At 50.7% G+C, this 17,217-nt stretch overlaps 6 protein-coding genes across 6 annotated transcripts; 3 read left to right on the top strand and 3 right to left on the bottom strand.

Annotated features, from left to right (window-relative positions):
• Positions 1-270: 270 nt before the first annotated feature.
• BO95DRAFT_366161 (RUS1 family protein) lies at positions 271-2,402 on the top strand (the record flags this gene model as incomplete). The annotated part of the gene is made up of 8 exons (XM_025582731.1): positions 271-423; positions 515-630; positions 682-694; positions 793-856; positions 925-1,265; positions 1,351-1,395; positions 1,485-2,184; positions 2,224-2,402. The coding sequence occupies 8 exons, from the start codon at positions 271-273 to the stop codon at positions 2,400-2,402; spliced, it is 1,611 nt and encodes a 536-aa protein (XP_025440896.1).
• Positions 2,403-3,839: 1,437 nt separating this feature from the next.
• Positions 3,840-4,955, bottom strand: BO95DRAFT_465076 (regulator of G-protein signaling domain-containing protein; the record flags this gene model as incomplete). The annotated part of the gene is made up of 1 exon (XM_025589114.1): positions 3,840-4,955. The coding sequence occupies one exon, from the start codon at positions 4,953-4,955 to the stop codon at positions 3,840-3,842; it is 1,116 nt and encodes a 371-aa protein (XP_025440895.1).
• A 6,225-nt stretch (positions 4,956-11,180) lies between these two features.
• BO95DRAFT_444241 (uncharacterized protein) lies at positions 11,181-12,350 on the top strand. The gene has a single exon (XM_025586840.1). The coding sequence runs from the start codon at positions 11,639-11,641 to the stop codon at positions 12,011-12,013; it is 375 nt and encodes a 124-aa protein (XP_025440894.1). The 5' UTR covers positions 11,181-11,638; the 3' UTR covers positions 12,014-12,350.
• Positions 12,351-12,408: 58 nt separating this feature from the next.
• On the top strand, positions 12,409-13,602 carry BO95DRAFT_177570 (uncharacterized protein). The gene is made up of 3 exons (XM_025580863.1): positions 12,409-12,875; positions 13,064-13,227; positions 13,292-13,602. The coding sequence occupies exons 1-3, from the start codon at positions 12,803-12,805 to the stop codon at positions 13,553-13,555; spliced, it is 501 nt and encodes a 166-aa protein (XP_025440893.1). The 5' UTR covers positions 12,409-12,802; the 3' UTR covers positions 13,556-13,602.
• Positions 13,603-14,052: 450 nt separating this feature from the next.
• Positions 14,053-14,931, bottom strand: BO95DRAFT_177107 (uncharacterized protein). Its single transcript, XM_025580861.1, has 2 exons — positions 14,325-14,931; positions 14,053-14,273 (listed from the first exon to the last, which is right to left on the bottom strand). Exons 1-2 carry the CDS (start codon positions 14,834-14,836, stop codon positions 14,132-14,134), a joined length of 654 nt encoding a protein of 217 aa, XP_025440892.1. The 5' UTR covers positions 14,837-14,931; the 3' UTR covers positions 14,053-14,131.
• On the bottom strand, positions 14,932-17,108 carry BO95DRAFT_178845 (casein kinase I). Its single transcript, XM_025580865.1, has 7 exons — positions 16,811-17,108; positions 16,513-16,738; positions 16,381-16,450; positions 16,182-16,330; positions 15,724-16,129; positions 15,098-15,670; positions 14,932-15,032 (listed from the first exon to the last, which is right to left on the bottom strand). Exons 2-7 carry the CDS (start codon positions 16,639-16,641, stop codon positions 15,028-15,030), a joined length of 1,332 nt encoding a protein of 443 aa, XP_025440891.1. The 5' UTR covers positions 16,642-16,738; positions 16,811-17,108; the 3' UTR covers positions 14,932-15,027.
• Positions 17,109-17,217: the final 109 nt, after the last annotated feature.

Here is a 17,217-nt window from a genome sequence, read left to right as displayed (position 1 = left end):
TAGCGGTGATTCAAGAACGCACTGAGTATAGATATGGATCTCTTTGCACGTGCTGCTGCAGGGGTCCTAGCGTCGTCGGTCTCGACCACGCAATCAACCTCCAATCAACCTCCACTCAACCAACATATATGACTGGATTTACCTTGCACATGGAACTTTGCACCATCTTCAATCAACCCTGAGATCCCGAATCCTGGTCGATTCGGGTCTTTCTCTTTTTTTTCTGTAAGAAAAGAAAAAAGTGCAGCGCAAACGTCTTAAACACAAAGAATGGCTTTCAGCAGGGGCTCGGAGCCCATCACCTTTAACGAAGTGGATGAAGCCAACCATCCCACAGCCACTTATGTCTACACTCAATCAACTCGCTCTCTGCCATCGGGGCATAGCAACGGCCGTGCAAACAGCGGACGTATAGATCTTCTGGTCAGTTGAAATAGCCTTGCCCTCTCTAATGGTACTGGTGTGAAAGCGATCGAGTGCTACAACTGACATGTGAGCTGATACGGTTTTCCAGCATGATCCCTCCAGCTTATCAACAACTTTATGGTCTTCCAAGGCAATACTGGACATCCTTGCTGACGTCTTCCTCCCTACTGGATATCCGCACAGTGTCACTGAAGACTACACCCCGTAAGTCTGGTAAACTCGGTCCCGACCATGATTCTGACTAACGCACTGCAGCTATCAGATCTTTGTATGTCTGTGTTTACCGCGTCCATCGCAAGCGATCCACTTCCGGCATAGACATTGAGGCACCCCTCTTCACGGTGTGACTGACCATGGTTCCTTAAGGACTCCCTTCAAGCATTCAGCAGCTCTATCGCAGGTCTCCTGTCATCCAGGGCGGTCTTACAAGGTTGGTCATACTGCATATACCCTCACTCTGCCACAATTACAGGGCAAGCACTGATAAACAATCTACAGGCGTGGGTGTCGGCAACGCTGATGCATCACCTACTTCAGCTCTACTCCTCCATATCCTTCAAGACTCATCCGGCCGCATCGCCACCATTCTCTTCGCGCATCGGATCGGTACCGCGCTCGAGCCAGAATGTAAGAAGTATCGGCTTGCGGCGGACATTTTCAACGATGCGGCCATGATCTTGGACTGTCTTTCGCCCATGGTCCCAGCGGGTGCTCTTCGAGTTCTCGTACTCAGCACAGCAGGCATTCTTCGTGCCCTTTGTGGCGTCGCAGGTGGAAGTTCCAAGGCGAGCTTGAGTGCGCACTTTTCTCGATGGGGCAACCTAGCGCAGGTTAATGCTGTAAGTAGCTGTGTGCACAGCTCACCCTTGTAGTGACCTATCTCTATGTCCGAGGTCAAGAGAGGTAACATCTTTTCAACAACAGAAAGACTCGTCTCAGGAGACTATCATCTCTCTCGTTGGCATGCTGGTAGGCCCCTCCTTCCCTCCCATTGATCCTGCTCGCCCCTGCACGCTACATGCATGCATCCACGCATGCATAACAGCGCTAGCTGACAGGTTGCAATAAAAAAGGTTGGGTCCTTCGTCGTCTCGCATGTGACAGGTTTCGCTGCAACATGGATCGCCCTCCTAATCCTTTTGGCCCTGCATTTGAGTCTGAACTATGCAGCCGTCCGCTCCGTTCAAATGACGAGTCTAAACAGACAGCGGGCGAACATTGTCTTCTCCACCATTCTCAACACTGACGGGGACTTCCTGCAACTGATGGACAAGGACGCCGGCACTAGTACCAGAACTCACCGCACAACAATCTCTCCCCACAAACCGAGTGCGGATCACGACCAACTCCGAATCCTCACGCCATCCCAAGTCGCCAAACAGGAGAAGATCTTTGAGACAGACGGCGTTCTCAGATGGTCATCTCCTGTTCCAACCCGACCAGCGGGTTTGTGCATCGGCACCTGCCGGATCGGCGTTTCCCTTCGTCAATTTCTCCTCGGTCCATCCTCTTCCTCCTCTTCCTTCTTCTGCTTCTCCTCCCTCGCCCTCGTTTCCACCCATTCCTCCCTATCCCTAAAGACTAACATCCCTCTTCCGCAACTCTCTACCCTCTTCACAGACGAGCACTACATCCTCTTCCCCAGCTTCTTCACGGGCAAATGTCACGCCAACATCCTCCTGAAATCTAGCTGCACCCCGCAGAGCCAGCTCAAAGGCTGGCTACACGCCTTGCTCGCAGCAAGAGTTCTTTCTTGCAGTCACCCCTCTTCCCCCAGCGCAAAACCATCTGAGAAAGGGAGCGAACCCGAGATGGATGGGATGAGCATCAGCCCCATTCTCGACGTTCTTCACCGCACACTGTCCTTTCTGAATGAAGATGGCCGGTTCGAGCGGTACATGGCCGCCCTCGAAAATGCAGGGTGGGATCTCACCATCCGGGCATTGGAGACGAAGTCGGGCAGAAGAGTTTGTTGATGTACCAAAATCCAGTCTAATCACAAGAAAAGTTTTGTAGTTTGCCCGGCGCCTGGCAACTTGACCCGCCTGATGAACGTTCGACTTCCTCTCATTACCTTGTAAAACAGAGTCATGTCCCAGATGTTTCCTCCAACAGTACACACGAACTTGGGGAGGGGGACAAACCCCCTTTCCTTGGATGGATCCAGGTCTAAATGCCTCAATGTATCGCTAATTTATTCCCATGATGGAAAGGCCCAAGCTGGGGTGGTTCGTCTGGACTCGAACGCTTCCCACTTGACCGTATCAACCTTTCCCTTTGGTTTGATGGACACCTAGAATCAGCGCCATAGATTCCGTCCGTACTCAAGAGAGAGGTTGCGCCAGTGCCTCGAGCTCGAGCGCAGTTTCGTTGTTCCAGTCTAACCCAATTGAGATGGGCGATGCTTTGCAGAAGCTGTCACCGAAGTTCACACGTGATTCCGCGTTGTGCTGTATATATGTAAAGTGCATGGATGGCCCCCTTCTCTGACGCAGTGACAGGATGCTCATGCACGGGGGCTCTATGGCTTGCTGTAATTGCCGCCAAAGCATATGATAGTCCAAGAGACTACACAAGAAACGCGCAACGTTGACAATGCATCAAACCATGGGTATCTATTGACCGACTTCCAGTACAGTGATGCTAATGCTAATGCTAATGCTAATGCTAACGTTAATGCTAATGCTGATGCTGATGCAGACCCCGTGCTATGCAAACAGTGCATGGCCATATGAAAATATAAAGAAATAACACAAAAGAATACAGAAGGGTAATTGCGAAGGAACCCGACGAATGGCCTCTGCCGGTACCTCATGATCCAGAAAACATAAATTCATGCACATCACATCACGACCAACAGCCACACGACAGCACAAAAACGCCAGGAAAAAATAAACTCCGAATGCCACACCATTTTGAGCCCTGTCTATATGAGTTTTGTTGACACAGAATATCGAAATGCTCGCTAAATCGCTCGCAGGCTGAGCAAAACACAAACACACACACACACACATACACCAAAAGAGAAGAACGAGAAGACGGCAAAGCGCCTCTTCTGAAAATGCTTTCCAGGTTGGAAGCATAAAAACCAAATATGCACGGGCATTATATCGTCATCATGGCCATCCCCTCGTGGTCATATCTGAATTAAAATGCTCGCTGAAGGAATCGAGAGACCAGTCGTAGACACATTGTAAACGTGTGAGGGATGAGCTCGGAGGCGTCAGGTCTACCGAAGGGAGAGGACGTGGAAACACGGTAGCCGTTTCGTGGTACACCTCCAGGGTGGTAAATCAGGGGTGGAGTAAAGGCTGTGATCCGCAAAGGGGACAGCAGCAAAGCTTCACTGTCTTCCAGAAAGTTCCCGGCTTTCGGTGTAGGGCAGGCCTAGTTTGCGGGGCTCGGACGGCCAGTCATTCGTCCATGCCGGATAGTTTGAAGTGATGGCTGCCGGAACCACTGTTCCCAGAGCGCTTCTTGAAACCCAGCTTCATTCCCATCTTCTTCCAAGGGTTGTCGGACCGCTTCGGGCTGTGACCGAGTTGCATACTATTGGGTTCACTCGAGGGTGGAGTCGTCGGTGGTGTCATCGGTTCACCTGCACTAACATTCGACTGCACGCTTCCTGAATCATCCGTTAAAGCGCTGCCCGATGCCGACTCCCCGCTAGCACTAGTGACATGACTTGATGTGCGATGACCCGCCTTGCTCAAGGATGAAGTCATCGCACTCAACGAGAAGTTCGACCGGGTGGGGTGGCCAGTCGGGGACCCGACGGAGACCGGGGAGCCTAATTCCTTGGAGGAACGGGGCGATAAGCGGCGACCCTTCGAACGAACCCGCTTAACCGTGTGATCGTCGAGACTCGCATTGGAAACGACAGTGACATCCTCGTGCGGGAAGAGTGGCTCGGATAGGGGGAAGACGTGAGCAGCAGCGGCGTGAGCGTTCAGGAATGGGATGAAGATCGACTCTTCCATCAGGTCGTGAACGAGTTTCACGGCAAGGTCCAGGATTTCGGGGGGTGGCGGGGGAGTTTGGTTCGCATATCGAAGAATATCTTCCCGGACTTCGCTGGAGACGTTGATCTCACGCGGAGAACCAGGGATGATGTAGGCTGTCAACAGTCGTTGCCAGAGCATGCGCAGGTGTTGGCTTTCGGGACATTCACTGGCAATGGGAGATTGATTCAGTTGGCGGCTCAGAGCGTTGTAGGTTTCCCGGTACCGCTTCGCCTCCAGGGTGAATTCGAGAGTCTCCAAGCAATGATTCTGGGAAAGATAGGCCATGAAGGCACTGAGGGTGTAGGGTGCAGGGGCAGTGTTCGCAAGCACCTCATCTAAAGAGGGACGCATGGGACAAAATGCGCCAGGGGGTACAGTCAGACTTAGCGGACGCGGACGGGGGGAGTCCATGTCCTCGTCCGACTCGCTATCCGATGAAGAGGTCGTCGGCGAGAGTTCAGGCGTCGTGGTGGGAGTGTGATGCCGGAAGAGAATGGGAGGATGTAAAGTCCTCTTCTTGAGCATCGCGTCCAGGGTGTAACAGGACTCGTGGGGTAAGATGACCGAGTGTAGCGACAGCCCTGGAATCCTCCCCGCACTGTAAAACAGTTGTGACAGGGAAGAATGGTTGTGTGTCCCGGGGGGAGGGTAACGGCTTGTCAATGGCTCGCTATCGGACTTGTCGAGGGTTCCAGTTTCCCAGGGTCCGTTCGTATTCTGGCCGAGCACCAGCTACCAGCCACTGGCGGATCAAGAACCAGGCTTGGTGATGAATGCGAGTACCGGCGGGTGAGAGCGGGAAGAACGGTGAATGAAATGAAAGGCAGCGGCAGCGGTGTCGGGTTGTGAGGCAGGCGGACGCGCTGAGTAAAAGAGAGGAGGGGGGGAAGACAATGCAGTGAGTAAGGATCTCAAGTTTGAGTAAGACTCAGTGAAAGAATGAGATCTGTTTCGCAGACAAAGGATTGATTAGTTTTGAGGTGAAGAATATTTGTGATGACAGGGGGGAGGGGTGTGTGTGTGAGGATGGGTTGGAAGGAAGTGTAGAATTCCAGAAGGATTAAGGAAGGAAGGGAAGGCAGGCAGGCAGCAGATAGACGGACAGGCATACAGACAGCGAGCGAGAGAAGACAGGCAGACAGACAAACATGGACGAGCACTAACTAATGAGATAATGAGATAAAGAATTTGAGGAGAACAGGAAAAATAATAATATGTGGAATTAAGGCCTGTACATCAATCAGTAGGGAATCACTAGGGGAAAGAAAAATCAGATTCGGGAAAAAAGAAAATTGGAAAAAATGAAAAATGAGAGAAAGAGGAAAGAGAGGAAGAAAATTAGAAATTTTGGAACCAAAAAGAGAGGAGGGGGGAATGAAGTGGATTGGAGTGGAGTGGCAGAAGGGATGACGCCACAGGAAGAAAAGATCTGGATTGGATGGACTGTGGATCGAAGGAAGTGAGTTAAGACTCAAGAGAGGTTCGAGGACAAGATGAGGAGGGGGGGAGGCAATGAAACAAGGCAGAGAGAGAGAGAGAGAGAGACAGACAGACAGACAGACAGACAGACAGACAGACAGACAGACAGACAGACAGACAGACAGACAGACAGACAGTTTTGCTGATCAATTTTTGTCAGGACGGGCTCCACTCCACAACTGGAACGCGACCACGTTGGCTGGCCAGGGATGGGGCTGACTGGCTAACTGGCGAACTGGCAAGTTAACTGGCTGGGCTGCCTTCCTCTCTCCCTCCAGCTCCTCCTCCCTCAAACCACAAATCAAGTGCAGACAAGACTTTTCCCACCCGGTCGATCGTAATTTCATCCAATCATTCCCCTCAAGGTGGGGTCAACACGCCGCTTTCGCTCGATGATGGCACCTTCAATCAAGCAGAACCTTGAACCCCCGTGACTCTCAACCAGGCCAATGATCCAATCAATCCAAAAACCCAGTCAATGAGGTCTCAGATATGAGGAATAAGAATGGATGATAATCAAGTACATAGATGATACTCATACTGAGTAGTACTGTACTCCGGGCAGATCACCAACAACATCTATGACCCATTGAACAGTAGTACTCAGTCTCCTCATACAATACGCAGTATTTGATGAAGCGAGAACTCTCTCTCCAGAAGCCCCACGATCGGGGTCAGTCGAGACCACTACGCGCCTGGGCAAGTAATGGTAATCATCATCATCATCATCATCATCAATGCAATGACGGAATCACGTCATGCTTTAGAGGACTGAAATGATTGTGGAATAGTCGAGAGGGACTGACGACCCGAAACTGGAACAGGATCTGGAAGCCTCAAAAGGTGGGGGGTAGGGGAACGGATCTTCGTCATTCAAAATCAGCTGTGGAGCCATCCATAGCGACCAACAACTTTGGAGTCTGTCTGTCCTTCGGGTCTGAGAGATCGCTCTGCCGGTGCCAAAAGGGACGGACGGTTCGTCTCGGAGATGCAGAAGGGAACCGGGCAAGCAGACTGGTAGTGGAGACCAGCGCCTGTTTCGGCTTCGTCGAGTACTGAGTGTGTTCTCGCCCTTCGGTGTGACTCGGTCCGATCCTTTGGACACACACTCTCTCTCTTTCACCCCCACCAGCGCTTCCCGTTTCTCTTTTGCTGTTCAAAGTGCAAAATAAACAGTGACGACGATGCTATTCGGCTGACCCATCGATCGATATCCGATTCACGATTCAACACCCACCAATGAGGAGACTTGTGGATGTTGTGGAGCTGGAGGGGATGGGGATGGGAATGGGAATGGCGAGAAAGGCATGTGTGAAACAATGCGCGCACCATGGTCGCAACAAGAAAACAAGCATTGAAAACACTTGACAAAAAAAAAAAGGAAAAAAAGAAAACAAAAACCCCTCCCAAGAACGAAACAAAGAAGAATGGGAGATCAATAGAGAATAAGGAAGCAGCTATGTTCTAGAAAACATCCAAAGAAAAGATCGTCTTCCACTTACCATGCGTGTTTTCCAGCTGCAAGAAGGAGAGAGCTCAGCAGTAAGCAAGGGGTAAAGAAGCAGCCCCCAACAACGCGCGTTCAAAGGTCAATATGACCAACGGTGCAGATGCAACGAGGATAAATCGCTCAGCCCTGGCCGAGGAAATATGATAGATCGCGGAGCTTATGTCGGTTGCAGTTGCGGAGCGGCAGATGCCTGGCGGTTGTTAATCTCGTACAGCACCGGGACAGGCCTGATGCGTGGAGGATTCAATTCTGAATGTTCTAAAAGAAGGGTCGGTTCTTAGACAGGTTCTATCGCATGAGGCCAATTGACCAGAACTCAATTGAAAAGTAAGATGTGATATTAAACGCCCGCTGAACGGGGGAGGAGGGCCTCGGGCAGCTTTTTGTATGGACGACCTACTGCAGCAAAGCTCTGTCTGATCTCAAGCATCCATCCCATGAGGCTTGGCTGAAGCGGTTAGAAGTGGATTTGGAGGAAGGAACTTAAGGTGGCAAGTGTGCTAGTCTGGACTGGATTGGATCGTCGGGTACTGTAACGGGCAGACTCCGGCTGGACGTTGGAAGTACTGTACGGAGTGTACTCCGTACAGAGGTATAACTATAACTATACCTGCCTCCCTCCCTCCTCTTTACGTGGCTCGCGTCATATATACAATTATGGGGCATCTCAGTCAGTAGCGACTCGATTGTGCTATATTCCCTTTTCGATTACCGTAGATACTGATGTACGTACCATGTACAGTACATTTATAGTACCTAAAACACATGGCGATCCTCCAGAAGGATTCCGCGATCCATTGCATCGGAAAATCAGGCCACGGACAAACATACATACATACATACATGTATACATGCATGCATACATACATACATAGTACAATACACAAGGGCCAAGAAGCGTGTGCACCTGCCATCCCCATAGTCCCTGCCTGTTGGCCTTGACTACGGACCTGGACCGGAGAGGCAGTTTCCGGTCGGTCGAGCGAGTCGACTCGACTCCTCGTTAGGCGCGCACGACGGCCTGACGACGGCCGTGCAGGCTGGGTCTGTCCCCGCATTGATTGGCTCCAGCCGCGCAGGATCTGCATTATGCCAAGCAGGCTGTGCAGCCATAGGTCAGGTAAGGGGAAGGGCAGGAAGGACATACTCCTTGAAAGAGACGGACTGGAAGGCAACCTTGGACAGGAAGAATGGAGTGATAGAGAGAGGGAGAGGGGGAGAGCGCGTTGCTACTGACACCCAATTGTGCCAGGTTGAGCACGGGTTGATAGACCAGAATCGTCCTCGAGGCAGCCGGTCGATCATTTCGATGGTTGTTAACCCCCAGGAAGGGCTGGACCAAAGCACTTTCTCTTATCATCAGTTTGTTCATCATCATAAATAAGCTGGGTGGATCTACTACCCGAGCAAGACAAAGAGGTGCGACTTGAGAGACAGCCAGTCAAAATCCCGCAACCTCCGGAGCCGGCTTGCAACAAAGCTACAAACGAGACAGAAAGACGGGGTGGTGGTGGAGGTGGGTTTCCACACCAGCCCAACATCCCCCTGCCTGCAGCTAGCTACCTACCTAGCTAACTTAGAGACTTGGCCTACTCGTAGCTCTCCCCAGGCCAGTGTCGCCTTCCTACTGCAAGGGCCTGCAGGCTTGCAGGACCGTGTCTGTGTCACGGGGTGTAACATATACAGTCAATAGTACATACTACATACATAAATGTACAGTACATACTACGGAGTACCGTACATAAGACGTAGTTCGTCGTTTTTTTTTCGTTTCGAGGTGCCCAAAGTGGACATGTGATCCGACCATATGATTGCGGGTAACATAGACTTCACCAACATGGTAGCATGGAGGTAGCATGGTAACATAGTAACATATATAAGTAGTAAAATGGAAATATGGGGACATGGATTTTCCAGAACCCAGCAGAAGAAGTAAAGAAATTTCGAGGAATGCTGGGTGTAAGGAGAGGGGCTAGCCCTATCCTACCTTGCGGCGCCAACTATGTAATCGGTCTAGAGGTGCAGTACTCACCAAGTTAACAGTTGTGACTACGACCTACAGATACGTAGACAAGGGGGGCGCTTTTCGGTCCGTCCGTACTGTACAGTACATAAGAAACACTCCCCCGCCCTTGACCAGCCAGTCAGGCGGCGAGTAGCAACCTGCGATAGTCCTGAAAGCCGAGAGCTACTCCGTAGTGATGATGAAGGAATTCCGGCGCGACCAGAGGGTCCTCGCTCCTCAGGCTCCACCTTTCAATCTCTTTGGCGCGTCTGGCGAGCAAACAGCGAAACCAGTGGACCTGTTGCCTGTTTGAGTTTGGCGGCTATAGATAGTAGACACTTTAAGTATCTTGTCGATAGTACTCGTAGTAGAGGAATAAATAGTATGGATGGGAGGAATCAATTTCACCTGGTTGGGCAGGTCTCGAAAAAATGGATGGCCTTCACACACGTGATACATATACTGTATCATCCCATCGGTTCATCCTGTTTGCAATCTGCAATCGGAGAGGAAGGCCTTTGTGTGTCTCGACGTTCGAATGTACGACCTGGACCGACCGGGCGTTGGTCGGACGAATACGTCAAGGCTACAGAGAAGCCACAGAGAATGTTCTATCGGGTGACACCGCAGGCGAAGACTTGGTCGTTGTAGCACAAGATTTGCAGCTGAAGCCTAGAGCCTATCGTAGAGGAATCCCGTAACTTAGAAACACATTGCGTTCCCAGCTAGGTCGATTATATTGAGTACTGGGCATGAAAGTACCGTACGTACTAGGTACAGAGTACGGAGTATCTGAGCGAGTAATGCAAAAGTGAGTGATTAATTGGGTTGAATTCTAAACCAGCCACACCTCCTCCCCTTCCCTTCACGTCATCTTGCCGATCATTTTGCAGGCGGTTGAACCTGGGGAACCTCTGTTAGTCTGACCTACTCGCACGCACACCCAGGTTCTTTCTTTGCGACTCAGTAACCTTTCTCCCCTCTTGCTGAAACTCAACGGTAGGTTAATTGCTCGTTTGAACTCTGGTCGATCTCTTGATGATCATCACACCCATGTTCTAGTGGACGTACTGCCGAACCAGACGGAGGGCCCGAAAAGTTTAAGTGGCTACCACAGCAAAGCCACATCAACTGATCCCCTGATCCCTCCGTGTGTAGTACTCCGTAGTGTGTACACAGTACGCAGTATCGTACTCTCGTCCTCGTAAACAGGGTCTATGCAAGATCATCCCACAAAGAAAATAAGCCAGCCAAGGATCACAATCCAATCTTCCGGTTCTAGAATGAACATGGAAGCCCTTTTCTCGCCCGAATTTGCCACTCAGCAAGACCGGTGGCAGCCTAGCAGAGGTAGGATCTTAGAAAGGAGCACTTCCGACGTGACACAGGCACACTCACGCACGTCCTGCCCAAGACATTCCGGAATCCTCCGTACGGAGTAGATAAGAGGGATCTCTCTCTCTCTCTCTCTTCCAGAACATCAAAAGGTGGCGGCAAACGTTGCAACAACGCGCGGTTCCTTATCAGTTGATAGGTTAGCCACTGTAGGAGGAGTAAGCTTACTGGCTGTACACTAAGCCCTACCGGGTCAAGCGGTGACCGACCTCGGGACCACTTAACCGCAACCGGAACTATCCTTTATCAAGTGGCGACTCAGATTCTACCTACTCATACTCATACCTCTGCAGTCTTCTGCATATCTGACTGACATTTACTACCTATGAGTATGACTTCTATATAGTTAGTAGTAGCCAATCCAGTAGTCATTACTGTCCTAATCGACTGTTACACTACATAATTCCATAGAATTCCACGCAGTGTGCAATCGCTACTACAGTTAAATAAAAAAAATAGATCCGTGGTCAGCCCACTTCAGCCACACACACACACACACACACACACACACAAAACCCGTGTATGAACGATTGTCGGCTCCATCCGCCCACCGAGTTGCTCAAAACGGTTCTGGCCAGATGATGCAGTGGCATTTGTCTAGAACTTTTGCGTAAAATTGGCAGCTCAAGTCAGCCTCGGCAATTCTGTGGATCTTCAATTGCCCTCGCCAGGCTACAAGAAAATCCATCATTCTTCGTTACTGACTGTGTAGGCATTCACCAGGGCAATGTTCTACCCCAGAAAAGAAAACGAGTCCCGCTCGCAGCCACGTGTAGACCTGTAAGCCCTCAATCCCATCGCTTCCCTAGCTTCGGTTGCATGCCACGTTATGAAGGGCCAGCTGTCAGGTCGGTCTGTCTTTTCACCGGTGGACTTTTGGTGTACTGTACGTACAGTACGAGTGTGGATTGGACGTGTATTCCGAGTTGTAACAACACCCACTCCGACACTCGATCTTTGGGTATAGTGTATACGTGTATAGCTTCATCCGGAGCCGAGATATACCCAGGATTCCCCATCCAGAGTTCCTTCCTTCCGAAGATCAAAAAGATCAAAAAGAAGAAAAGGAAGAAAAGGAAGGAACCCGAAGGGAAAGATCGAAAAAAGCGAGACAACCCATTGCCAAGCTTGAATCAACAAACAACAAGATCATCCCACATGCGGGGGAGCGGTGCCACAAGCTGCATATCATGATCTTTGGTCACATTACGACCTATGTAAGTATACTCCGTACGGTAGTAAGTCCAGCAGGGTAGTAAGTTGTTATTCCTCATTGTTGATGGGGATACGAAGGACGACCGACCATCCTTTGACGTCTAGTTCCAGGTGCGAAATCAAGTAGATCCACAATTCCTCCGCCGGTAATTGTCACATCCGCTCTCACACCCACATCCCTTGGACGGGGAGGGATGATCGTGACATACTTCAAACCCAGGATTCGTCACTCACTCATGAAGTAGTGGACCGGATTTCTGCAGGACAAGATAGATAGAAAGTGTGGGAGAAGGGGTGGGCTGAGTGATCAGCATATCTCCCGAACTATTACTACTATTCAGTATGCCAGTAAATTAAGTACAGTACTTCTATCTTAGTTGTTAGCATTAAGAAAAGAAAGAATGATCGGACAGTCACGCCCTGGTGGTATGATGTCTGCCTGTCATGCACAAACTGGTCTAGATTCTAGATTCTGCAGAGGGGGGGGAAGGTGTTTCATTCTGGGAGAAATGGTGGGGAAACCATTCCCCTACAACCTACATCTCTTGTATAATACACAAGGGACACATATATTATCGTACACATCAACCACTACAGGGTCCAATGAGATTCTGAGGCTCAGTTTCAGCTGGGAGGAAGACAACCTTCCAGCCCACCTAATCAGCGAAGTCTTGACTATCCCCCCTCCCTACACTTTGTACGGATAACGTGTTGTAGACGGTGGGCATTCCTGGATCCTCGATATGCCCTGCACCTCCCCACTGAATCATGTTTCAACCATCAACCATCATCAAGCAAGCAAGCAAATATGCTCCATGCGCAATGCGTACTTCCAAAACAGGTAATGCACCAAGTTCCCTGGGCACTGCAAAAAGAACAGTCGAATGATCCATCACCACGACATACCTAGTGTATGCTTCTCAGCCAGCTCAATCGGGTCTTTCCCCGTAGCATCATTATCCCCCAGCCAAACCCCGCTGGCAGCCAAGTAGCAAACATTAACTGAATTTATAGCGCTGAATTGCGCAGAGTCTCAGTCCACTTCCCCCTCCGCCCTCCTTCACCATCAACTGGACTGGGAAGAGAAGCTGCTGACCATAGTGGATGAATCTCGGTTCAATGGCTACCTGAATACCATACCCTATAAGAAAGGGACTGAAAACTATCTCTCTTGTCCTATCAAACGTATCAAGGTTAGTCTAGACCGTTATCCTATCATGCGTTCATTTGGGCTTCTGCTTACGTGCATGTAATGAGATAGATCCCCCCCCGGGGAGGTGGAGTTCATATCCAAGGAAAGCAAAAGCTCATCATCGAGATAGTCCATTGTTCGACTGCACACATTACACCAGCAGAGCAAGACTGCCTCAGATCAGGCAGATTGGGAAAGTTTATGAGCTGGGGCCCGACGGACGATCCACCACTTCGTCATTGAGGGGCCCCGAGTACCAGGCGCCTTTGCTTGCTCCATCCGAAACTTCCAAATCACGATCCCTGCATGAGAAGTGTCCGGATGCGTGAAATAAACAAGTGACGGATGCTTGATGATTAGCCCGACCTCAACAGACCAGTATTCAAGGAGATATGTACCCAACAGGCATACACATAAATGGATTTATAGATTGATGGATAGTAGATAAGTAGATGTAAATCCGCCCCAAGACCAGGAGTAACAACGAACCCGGTCTCCAGGGTCGAATAATGCAATGCAAGTACGCTCCGACAAGGATGATAGAAATCGACTCGGCTGAATTTTAGACTGGAGGGTGGTGATAGCAACAATGACAGAGAAAATAAGCACAAGTGAAGAGGACGACGACAGAATCCAACTAGAGAGAGCTACCGTGAAGAAAGACAAGCACACACAGCCGTGCACGCACACACGGCTTACATTGGAGTCTGATATTCGGAACTTGAGACTCGGGTCCCCCAGTAGATGAGATAACAACAACAAACAACTAGAAAAGAGAAGAAAAAAAAAAAAAAACAGCCACAGGCCGCCTGACTTGATCGCATGAACTCCTTTGACCGATGATGGGAGGGGACTTTCATCTGTCCTGCACAACATACCCCTCGATGAAGAGAATGCGCACGTAGTCAAACACATGGATAGATGCTAAAATGCGGTGTAAATAAAGCAGAATACTCCGACCCCTGTCGATCACGATGACAAAAAGCACACATGTGACTTCCATGCTGAAGATAACCCCGATCTGCTGCACTCACTTTGTCGCGCCCCCTTCCTTATCATTAGAGATTACCACCAATAAACAGCGTCAGGTGAGCTCACACTGTGGCGAAGACGCGGGCGTTGGAAGTCGGGTTGTGATAGATAAGAGAGAGTGTGTGTGTGCATGTGGTCGAGCGAGGGGTGAACCGAGAGGTAGACAGCAGTGCGATCTTGTACTCTGATACAAGACAAGACGGAACTCTAGTATTAAAATGGTTCGTGACCGAAGATGCGAGACGAAAGACAAGAAAGAGAGAGCAAATCACTAATATAGTTCGCCGTTCCGAGCCGTAGCACCATGAAAGAGTGTTGGAAATGATGAGGGAAAGGAGGTTGAGAGGGCGTAGGAGAGTCGTTCTATCGGATAGGAGAGGGAATAGCGTCCCCCCCCTCTTCGAGGCGAGAAGACGGAAAACTCTGGCACATAAGAAGAAGCGTGAGGTGTGTGAACTGAAGTGCTCAACAACCCCACCAGAACCCAAGGGATGCAGACATAAGAAAAGAAACACATATAGCCCTCTCTCCAGATCCAGGATCGTATTTTCCTCTGCCAGCAGCAGCAACGTCGGCATAGCCGAGCACGTACGATAGAATGGAATGGGAAGGAGGTGCTTGGGCTATTGCTCATGATGGTCGCATGCTGCCTGTCATACCTCCCTGGGATGTTGAAGACGGTGAATAACGAAAGAGAAAGTCGAGATGCCAACATGACAAGGATATTTCGTAGAAGTACAGAATCGCTCGCGTCCCGCTTTTTTTTAAATCAACCTGGAGGGCGACCGGGAATAAGCATAGGAACCGCGACAAACGGAGAGACGAGGATCGTCACCTACCGCAGCAGAGCGCCTTCATCATCTTCTGCACGAATGTAGGCTGCGGCTCATTGTTCGCCGGACCACCGGGGCCTTGCTGGCTGGTCTTGGCCGGGTTTGCAGGGCTGCCCATCTGTCCGGAAATGTTGGCATTCGAGTTCTGGAACTGCGCTTGAGTTGAAGCCGCTGGCGTGGCATCAAGGCCTCCGCTCTGACGCTTCGGGGCCATTCCTCCAGACACGCTTGGCCGATCGCGCGTCTTTCCAGCTCCAGGTTTGGCCGGAGATGGAGGCGGAGGCTGCGCCGCATTTAAACGATCAGCAGTCACTCCTGGTCGGCTACTCCGGAGCTGTTGAGCGTGAAGCTCCCGCGCGGATGAGTTGGGAACGGTGTTGTTATGGAGATGCTGCTGGGATGAGTACGATTTGTACTCCCAGCCTCTACCATTGTTGAGCTTCATCCAGTCATATTCTCCATCTTCGACATCGCCAGTATTCTTGAGGGCCTGCGTCATCAGGTCCCGGAGGTAGTCGTAGTCGGGAGTATCTTCGAATCCGAGATTGCGGACATAGGTCAGGTATTTCGTGAACTCTTCTGTTCGTGGTATTAGTATTGTTTGGGAGGTAAGAAACTCGCAACAGTCATACCTGGGAAACCATCGCACAAATCCTTAATCGCAGTAGTCTGCTTCTTTTCGCCAATCTTCTCGTACTTTTGCTTGTTGGTGGCAGCCTTGAGACCCTGCCAGGGGAGTCCACCTCTCAGGAAATACAAGAAAACATGGCCGAGCGCCTCGAGATCATCACGGCGCGATTGTTCCCGTCCCAGGTGGGTGTTGATGCTCATGTAGCGGGCTGTGCCGGACAGCGATTTCCGCTCGCGATAAGGGATATGCTGCTTGGTCTTGGGATCTCTGTATTGCTTGGCCATTCCGAAATCGACAACGTGGATTACATTAGCGGCTTTGGTACTGGGGCGACCGATGAGGAAATTGTCAGGCTTGATATCGCGATAGATCAAGTTCTTCTCGTGGATAGTTTGGACTCGAGACAGCTGTTGGAGGTATTAGAGATATGGAAAGTGGAGCGAACAACATGGAGCTCACCATCTGTTTAGCGACCATGACAACAGTCTTGATTGAGAACCGCCGGTTGCAGTGATCAAACAAATCCTCCAGACTGGGGCCAAGCAGGTCGATGACCAAGATATTGTGGAGGCCTTCCTGACCAAAGTAATAGACATTGGGAATGCCAGCTGCGCGGGATTAGCCCTGATTCTGAGCGGGCGGACCAGGATAGACTTACGACACCCGACAAGGATCTTGTAGGTCCGATATTCATCACGAAGTTGCGGGGCATCACTCTTGCGGGGTTCCTGTTGATGATTAGCATCATGGAGGAAAACGACCTTGTGCACCGGTGCGCGGTGTCTCGTACAAATTTTATCGCCACCTGTTGGTTATTCAGGAGATTTGTTCCCTCGAAGATCACACCGAACGATCCTTCGCCGATCTTCTTCCCTACACGATAGTGAACACCGACGACATTGGATGATGAGGAGGCCATGGCTGCGGGAGTCGGACAAGTCTGGCAAGTCGGACAATGAAGGCGAGAGACCGCAGACAAGACAGATATCGGATGTGGTGATCAGGGGACTTGAGAACTGACTTCACACATGAGGTTAGCCCGAGAGAAATGAACTGGTTGAGACAGTGAGAAAAGGAGACTGTCGGACAATAGGCAGAACAGGCAGTGATACGAGACAAGTGCTTGTCAGGGGAGAGGGAATGCGAAAAGACGAAATTGATGATGGGTCCGGGGAGGTGTCTCACAACAAGCCCGATGTTTACCAAGCTCGACCCTGCATATGAAGATGGGACCCGGGGAACAGGGGTGACAAGATTGGGGCAGATACCGACTGCGGTGAAAGGCAGACGAAGGGCAGGGGACAGCTACTCGAGCGATCGCGAGGACGAGGATTCGAAGGTGGTGCCAAAAGGTTGCAGAAGTACCCTCGGAAGAGGGGGGCAAGAGGGAGGCGGCGAAGCGGCGTCGAGCGAAGTTGGTTTGGTGGTGACGGGAGGGAAGAACCAGGGATTCCGGGGGGGAGAGAAGAAGACAGACTGGGGGCTGCAGGCTGAC

This window comes from Aspergillus brunneoviolaceus, assembly GCF_003184695.1.
Source record: "Aspergillus brunneoviolaceus CBS 621.78 unplaced genomic scaffold BO95scaffold_45, whole genome shotgun sequence".
NCBI classification, from domain to species: Eukaryota; Fungi; Ascomycota; class Eurotiomycetes; order Eurotiales; family Aspergillaceae; genus Aspergillus; species Aspergillus brunneoviolaceus.
This window is presented reverse-complemented; position numbering and strand designations above follow the sequence as displayed.